This window comes from Olea europaea, chromosome 13, assembly GCF_002742605.1.
Source record: "Olea europaea var. sylvestris chromosome 13, O_europaea_v1, whole genome shotgun sequence".
Lineage (NCBI taxonomy): Eukaryota > Viridiplantae > Streptophyta > Magnoliopsida > Lamiales > Oleaceae > Olea > Olea europaea.
In genome coordinates, this window is record NC_036249.1 from 643,666 (window position 1) to 652,481 (window position 8,816).

Below are 8,816 nucleotides of genomic sequence, written 5' to 3' on the forward strand. Positions count from 1 at the left end.
TTCTATATTTATTAGCGAATTTAATATTTTCGTTAATTTAACGTAATTATTTATTTAGTAATTTATGCATTTATAAAATAAATGAAGAAATAATTTTTCAAGGAAGAAAATGATTAAACATTGTTCATTTGTTGTAAATTTTTGTGTAATGTTTGGATTTGATTTTTAGTTTGGTGCAAGATTTGGTGTAAAATGATGCAAAACCTACCTTAAATTTTGGTGCATAATTGGAGATGGTCTATCACCTCTACTCCTAATCTAGCAAAGCACGAGTATTGATAGAGAAAAAAACAATTCATACCGAATAGAATTGACAAGTCGTTAGACAATACACCACCGATATATACCCACACGACGTATATAAAAATGAATACTACAAGGAATGTATGCATATATCACACATGAAAAAAGTATGCAGTGTACTACAAAAATATATACGGTACCCATTTAATCTAGTTTTGCTATTCTAACATACATTTTTGACATGTCCAAGTGACAGGGCTGAGGTGTTCCATTTAATCACATGGAGAATTAGCTAATTAAAATATCAAATTATAATGATTTTCTTTTTTGCAAAAATTTCGATTCAAATCTTAGCCCTTATTTGATCCCTATTTTGAGGGAAAAAATGAATTTTTGAATAATGTATTGATGGAAATATGTGGTTAAAAAATATGGAAAATTTTTGAATTTGCGTGTATTATTATTTTATTGAAGAATGTGTGGTTGAAATGATATTAAATCACTGTTTAAGAATGTATTTTTTGAAAAGATAGACCCAAACAAAATGACAAATTTTTGGATATGTACGGATAATTACGATGCATTTTTTTGTCAAGTAGTCAAGGTTTGGATAAGGAGTTCGCGGCTTTATATATACACACTTGTCCTTTTCGTAAATTGATGCCATCTGTAAGTACAATGGTTGTCTTGTTCCGACAGCTTGAAAACGACATCGTAAACCAAACGCGGAGGACACACGAGGTCTGTTAGGAAACGGCGCCCATGCCCATCGCTTACAGGCGTAATAAATATTATGAGGAAACATTGGGGTTTATCATGCGCCGGACATTCGTTTTTGGTGTTTAGCGCAACATTGCCTTTATCCGGCCTTTGAAAAATTAAAGAGTCAGGACCACTTAAAATGGAATACGTAGTAGCTGACGTGGGATCCTGTTACCTTACGGCTCGATTTAGTATGAACCGCTCCTTCGGTTTTTCTTAAATATTTTTTTTTAGTCATGAAAATAAATCTCTTATTAAAGTTTAATACATTAGACTCAATGATTGACATAAGTGTGATAGTGTTACAAAAGAAAATAGGCCGAAGACTTCGTAAGTGTACACAACTACAAAAATCTTCGAACATTGGAGTCGAGGCAATACGGTCTGACTTTCACCCAATCCAAATTTATTGTAAGTAATATGACCAATTTTTTAAGCTCGTTCAAGTAAAATAATTATTTCTGAATTTATGAAATTGATAATAAAGTTTTTATAATTTTAATTAAATTTTTTTATTATTTATTATTTTTTTGTATTTATTTTTAGTGTGTGAATGTTGAGAATCTTTTCAACGCGTGGCGGACTAACATAAAATTAATTTAAATTTACTTCTAAATAAACTTTTATTAGACAGCCAAAGGTGTATTATATATTGCTTGATTGACCTAATGGCACATAAATTTTAGCATTATTTTTTGGATGTTTCTAGAGCATCTAGTTAATTGTATAGATCAATTATTTTTCTATAATTTATAAATAATTACTAATTAATAATACAAGTTTTATATGTTAGATTTTGATTGAGATCAATGATTGGTGTATTAATTAATTATTAGCACGGATGATTATTAGACAGGAATTATATTTACTAACTCCTACACTCAGCATTTAATTCAGCTAATATTAATTTAAAGTATTTGCTTATAATTTATTATTTCAAGAATTAAATATGAAAAATCCTATTTAGTAGAAATCGTTCATAGTCATCGGATATTTTAAATACTTTTTGTTGAACATGTTATTATGTTATGTGGTCTTTTTTTATAATTATAAACGTCATAATGTATGGAAATATGACGTGCGTGATTTTTTATTTTTATTTTTTGCTAAATTTAGTCTCAATTCACTGTCATTAAAAAATTGATAAAAATTTAAATCAAAAGTCAACAATTAACTTTAATCATACACCCATACGATCCACGGCTCTTATCAATTTTTCGACCATACATTTTATAAACTATTACCAAAATTTACTAAAAACTTAATTTTTAACTACGCGAACTTAGTATGATTACTAAAATTGAAATATGGTTTACAAAAAATCAAATGTTCAACAACACATTGATTGTCTTTTTTACAATGCATAATTCGATCAAGCGTGACTTCTGCTTATGTCAATACGTCTTTCAAGTGCCGAGTAATTATCTATTTTCTATTCCCATTAACTTACTTGTTTTATTATGAGTTTGATATTCACACTATCACGACCTCCATGAATCAACTCCTACAGTTAAATAGTATATATTAATCGGAATTGTAAACATACAGACTAATTCTAGATTTATTCCTAACTCAATTTTTGGAGTAATCACTCGCAATAATCCAAGGTAGGTGAGTCAAAATTAGGATACATTCCTAAATTTGACCTAATTAAATTTGCAGCGGCATGACCTAAGCGAATTTCATTTCATTTTCGAATACTAGGCCGTAATACGGACACGGGTCCCATTTGTACAATATTTCCTTCATAATTCAAATGCCATTCGTCCCACTGGATTTCCTTTGCCCCTGTTTCGACTCTATTTTATAAAAGAAAGTATTTTTCTCTCTATTATTTTTAATCCTATATTTTCTAATATCCTATATTTTCTAATAATATAATATTATATACAAAATTTATTTTTTATTTTTAATCACACTTTCAAAAAAATATTATTTTAAATATATATATTTTGTCAAAATCTATTTTTAATGAAGTCCAAACAGGGCCTAGTTGCATCAAACACAGCTCCTATTAATATTGGTTCCGAGGTTGACTCGTTTGATTTTATTTACCGCAACACGTCTCTAACGATGAATGTCCCTGTTGACACAGAAAATGAAAATTGGTTACCGGCTATTAGCGGTAATCGCCGCCTATAAATTTCTTATTCTAGCGTTTCGTCGTCAGTAGTTCTCTTTGCAGTTCACGGCTCTCTTTCTCTATATATACACATTTCGCTATATTATCTTAACAAATTTCCGAGTTTTATATTGCATGGCAATAAGCTTTTTGAATGGAGATGTATCAGACTTGTGCCTAGGAAAGCCAGCGATTAGGTGGATTCCGGCATCCGCCAAGGTCTCCGACGCGGTGACGGCGTTGAAGAGATCTGGAGAGACTCATATCAGCGTTTGGACGTTTGACAATATAACCAACGAGTCTTCTGAATGCGTAGGCAAAATTTGCCTGACAGATGTAATTTGCTTTCTCTGCAAAGAAGAAAATTTGGCCAATCCTTTGAAGGCTGTTGAGGCTCAAATTTCTGAGATTTTACCAAAAGTTCCTTCAATTGTCAGGCATTTGGAACCCAATTCTAGGTCCGTTTTGTTTTTTTCTTTCATTATTTTTGCCTTGGATTTGCGATTAAATTTGTTTATTACGACATAGAAAAGATGGAGATGAATTGCGTGACCAAATTACATACTTTTTCTGTAGATGTTTCTGTATATTACTTTGTATGATGTTAATTTGGCATCGGTATAAAGCGATCTAAATTTAGACAATTAATTGAGGAAATAAATTGTGAATTTATATATAAAATTCTGAATGCAATTTGAAGCCGATTTGATGTGCTTTTCCATCACCCGTATTGAACGGAAACCTAACTCAAGCTTGTTATTTATTGTTATTCATTATTTATTTAACAAAATTGAACAATTCTAAGAATTCTTCTGCTTTGAAGTTGTAATATGAGCTTGTGGCTAATGGCTATGTATTTATCGTATTTTCTTTCCTCTGCTCTAAGTTTAACATTTGTTGTATTTCCTGTATTCTGAACGTTGTTTGTTCTCACTTTCTGAATTATTCAGCTTATTGGAGGCAATAGATTGCATCCTTGAAGGCACCCAAAACCTGGTGATACCAATACAAAACCACAGGAGCACATTTGCAAGAAAAAAGTTCCCCAACAAACCATTCTCTTTCGACTCCACGCACTGTAACGGTCGCGAATACTGCTGGTTAACACAAGAAGACATTGTCCGTTTCCTTCTCAACTCCATTGGAGTCTTCTCCCCGATCCCTGGCATGACAATTGAATCACTCCACCTAATTGAGCACGACATCATGACTGTTAACTACCTCAAACCTGCGTCATCCACATTGGACTATCTTTCTCGCTCTCTCGTTGAGCAAACATCAGTCGCAGTTATTGACGAAGCTAACAGATTGATTGGAGAAATCTCACCGGTGACTCTTGCCTGCTGTGATGAATTAGTCGCAGCCGCAATTTCGACTCTTTTAGCCGGTGATCTATTGGCGTATATTGATTGTGGTGGTCCACCAGAGTACTTGGTCGAGTTGGTAAGAATGAGGTTGGAAGAGAGAAATTTTGGGGCTATGTTGGAACTGATGGAGGAATTCTCTAATTCTTCGACAGCATCTTTGTCTTCCAGTTGTTCCTCGGATGACGAGTCAGGTTCAAGTTTTTGTGGTAGCTCAGGACGGAATTCTCCGGGGAGGAGTTCAGAGGCAATCGTATGCTATCCGTGGAGTTCTCTTGTAGCTGTAATGATCCAAGCACTTGCTCATCGCTTGAGCTGTATTTGGGTTGTGGAAGAGGACCATACTTTGGTCGGAACTGTAACATTTGCCGGAATGTTGAAAGTTTTCAGGAGCGTTGTAGGTGTAAACCTGAAAAGAGAATTCATTTAAGCAATAAAAATCACCAGGATCGAACCATACATGGTGATCGCTCGAGTCATATGTCGATACAAAGCTTTTTGAATAATAAGATTGAATTTACGTCCTAATCTCAATTTGCGAACTAAACTTGGTTGAACTTATTGGTAACAGGCTCTTTATTATACTCTTGGTCTTGCTGAATTAGACAATACTCAGAAAAGAAGTACGAAGAAAGAGAAGTTACATTTCTGTACCAAGTAATCCACAAGAAAAAAAAATCCTAATTACTTCCTAAAACGACAGGATCTCTCAAAATTTCAAGATTTTAGCCACAAGCTTGCCTCAATCAATTGTGCTTTGAGATCAATCCTGCATAATATTCGTCCTTGAGTTCAGGCAAAACATCCTCGTGCTTGCGCACAAACTTATCAAGAAATTGCTTCTCTGTTCTGACCAAAATAGACATCAAATTATATTCCTTCACCAAACCTTTATCTACCAAAACTTTAACCACTCCACACCTCGGGACAATTCTCTTCTCAAAGTTATAAAACAGAGCAACAGGCCATTGCACAAGAATGGCAGGCGACAACCCCATCTTGTTTACAAAGAAGTCCATTCCCCGAGCAATTTTCTCTTCAGACAACCTCATACACAAAGGATGCGATCTAAACGCCGATTGAATCTCAGAATCCGACAAACCAAATTTCCTATAAACTTTCGCTTTGTTCTCCCATCCTTGTTTGTTACTTCCGCATAGCACATGAACTGCTTGGACGAACGTTGTTCTCAAAGGATTGAATCCCAAATTCATCACATCGTTTATCCTCCCTTTCAACTTCATGCAATTTACTAGCACTAAAGAAGGATAGTGAAGCATCACTAATAAGATCGATGACTGGGGTACGCCCATTCGTCTCAATTCATCTACATTAGAAGCCATCTTTTCCACATTAGTACCAAGTAATCTAACACTATTTCTCATAACCCCTATAATGTCTTTGTTGGCAAGAGGTATATTTTTCAGAAAATTGTAACTAGGAATTAGCTGCTTCTCTAGGCTTCTTTGCAATAAAAAAGGGTTCTTCACAATAATGTTCTGAAAGTGATCACCTGAAACACCGATGGAGCTCAAGAATTCGAGTTTCGGCAGGAGTTTCTGTGGATGGATCTGAAAAAACCTAGGATGCACTTTAGAAATTTTGGTCATTTGGGCATCGCTCAATCCATAATTTCTTAAAAGGGTTCGAATCTGCTCTACTTTCTCTTGTTTATTTGCAGTAGGAGAGTTGTCCGAAATCTTATAACAAAATGCATTCTGAAAAATACGCAAGGAGTACGAGTAACCCAAATAATTCTGCAGTGGGAATACCCTTTTACAGAGTAAACAAGAAAACATGATTCTTACGTTCTACAATGAGTTTGTGTTCTTGAAATGACTAAAATACAGTAAATAGAGGTATATCAGCTTACCGATTTTCGGGAAGCAAAAATCTGACTTTCATATTTTGTGATGCGTTCATTGATGTCGTGGTGCAATTGCTTCCCGAAGGGATTATACGCATGTGGTTTATAGTGTGGCGGTGGCGGAATTGTTTAGAGGAAATGGTTGAGGCTGCCGTTTCCGGAGCCCTAACTTCGAGAGGTTAATTTCAACTACGGTCATTCAAGTTTGTTAAAATGTTTTGGTGTTAATTATCCAAATAGTCACTGAACTTTTCCAAAAGATTTCAGGAGGTCGTCGAACTTCAAATTTCCTAAATAGTCGCTGAACTTCGCCCAAAATTCTCAGAAGATCACCAAATTTCAAAACTTCCCTAATAGTCACTAAATTTTGCATAAAGTTCCTAGAAAGTCACTAAATTAGTGATGTATGGATCCCAATTTGCAATTTTGAGTGACCCTCTATGAACTTTTTACAATGTTCAATGACCATTTAGAAAAGTTTAGAAATTTGGTGACCTTCTAGCAACTTTTGGCAAAGTTCAATGATTATTTATGGAAATTTTGAAGTGTAAATACAAAGGGCGTTAACTAATACAACTTATTCGATAGAGTTATATTTCATTAACTAAAGTAATTTAATCCCCAATTCGCACTTGTTAGGAGAAGGAAAGGATTTTACTATCCCCAATAAAATATTTTCTTCATCACAATTGACCAAACCCGACAAATTTAAAATTCAGTTCAACTCTAAATCGTTTTAGAGCCTTTAACGTTTGTTCTTAAACCTACATATTTGTTTTCAACGTGATCAATTGTTTTAAACAAATTAACTCTTTCACTCTAGGTGGCATTCGAAGATCAATTCAAACAAAGTAATTACAAATGTCATGATTCTACATTGGTATTTATGAGTAACATGCATGATTTAGGTTAAACATTTTCGACCTATTGACGTTATCATTAGAAACTTTAGTAACAAATAATATAAGAAAATTGCTTTAATAACTATTTTAAAATTTTTAACAAACTTCGAAGGCGGTGCGGTTTGAACGATTTTTAAATATTTTTGGCGGTGTCAATTGATTTTATATCATGGTTTTAACTATATAAATTCAAATAAGTGAATATATATATATATATATATATAGCACTGATATACTTAGATTGAAACCTTCTAAAAATAAATGTTACAAAAGTGATATATTTGTCTCGGTACAGGCTTAAATCAATAAATAATACAAGTTCAACATAAATTTTAAGTTTGCAATTTAATTTTTTAGATAAGAAAGAGTATTTATTATAATTATTTATCTAAATAGCCAATATTAGCCTACTAGCAAGTGAGTTTCTTAAAGTATAAATTGATTTAATATATTTTGGATAAATTGGGGACGATCATAGGGAGATAAAAAAACGAATCTCACATCAAGTTGCCACAAACTATAGAAATATAGTATAAAATATAGATGTAGTATTTTTATTTTCCTTGTATCTCAAGCTCTTTTTCTCAAATGAAAGAACTCCCTTTTATAGGGATAAATTTAACCCCCACAATTAAATCATTAAAATATAAATTACCATATGTTTTAATTTTATATTAAAACTTAATTTTTTGAAAGGTTGAAATTTATTTTAAGTTACAACAATCATTCACAAGTTTTAAGCTTTCAAAATAATTAAAATAAATAATAGTGGCAACACAATACCGTGCAATATGTGTAGGTATCTTTTGGATTGAACCTCATTTAGTGATAACAATTTTTATTTGAGGGAACCATAATGGATCAAGCCTTGAATTAGGTCCCTTTGGCCAAACTTCAGTTGTTCCATACACAGTATCGATTCAGGCTCAGTTCATTTGCGGGTAGCGCTGTTAATGGCCATGCGCTATAATCTTGATTCTAGTAAGAGTCTCTAAAGAATAGCCCAATCTTAAAATCTCTAGGGAATAATCCTCCAAGGGTGTGTGTGACCACACCTCGCGAGAATTTTCGTCTCGACACTCATTCGGGGTTAACCCTTCCTAACATCACATTTATTAGCACTATTATCATAGGGACGAGTACAAATAAATAGTGTTATTACAAGTCACGCTGTGCGGATTGTTTATACCACACTGAACATTATTCATGGGATCTCCAATCACACAGATTGAGTTGCTCACAGAGGTGACTCTCTTATGGTTTAAGCACATCCCCCTCACTGATTTATATATGTTCATTATGGACTATAACTTGTTTCATGTCCTTCTTGGACAATAAATTGGTATCATAATATTTGCAAGCTTTTATTCTCCGCTTGAAATTTGCATACTTGCAAAGTTTTCTTAAATTTTCTAAAATATCAATAACACATATTTAATTACAATAAGTAAATACATGAAGCTTAGAAGTTGACTTCTCGTAGCATGTTCGAACATATGCATCCGTTCAACTCTTGTATTTCACCTGCAATCTTTAGAATTAACCTGAATAATTTA

At 33.3% G+C, this 8,816-nt stretch overlaps 2 protein-coding genes across 2 annotated transcripts; one reads left to right on the forward strand and one right to left on the reverse strand.

The window, feature by feature from the left end:
- Nucleotides 1-3,157: 3,157 nt before the first annotated feature.
- LOC111407149 (CBS domain-containing protein CBSX5-like) lies at nt 3,158-5,017 on the forward strand. Its single transcript, XM_023036473.1, has 2 exons — nt 3,158-3,585; nt 4,078-5,017. Exons 1-2 carry the CDS (start codon nt 3,263-3,265, stop codon nt 4,919-4,921), a joined length of 1,167 nt encoding a protein of 388 aa, XP_022892241.1. The 5' UTR covers nt 3,158-3,262; the 3' UTR covers nt 4,922-5,017.
- A 26-nt stretch (nt 5,018-5,043) lies between these two features.
- Nucleotides 5,044-6,557, reverse strand: LOC111407150. Its single transcript, XM_023036474.1, has 2 exons — nt 6,365-6,557; nt 5,044-6,264 (listed from the first exon to the last, which is right to left on the reverse strand). The coding sequence occupies exons 1-2, from the start codon at nt 6,454-6,456 to the stop codon at nt 5,238-5,240; spliced, it is 1,119 nt and encodes a 372-aa protein (XP_022892242.1). The 5' UTR covers nt 6,457-6,557; the 3' UTR covers nt 5,044-5,237.
- Nucleotides 6,558-8,816: the final 2,259 nt, after the last annotated feature.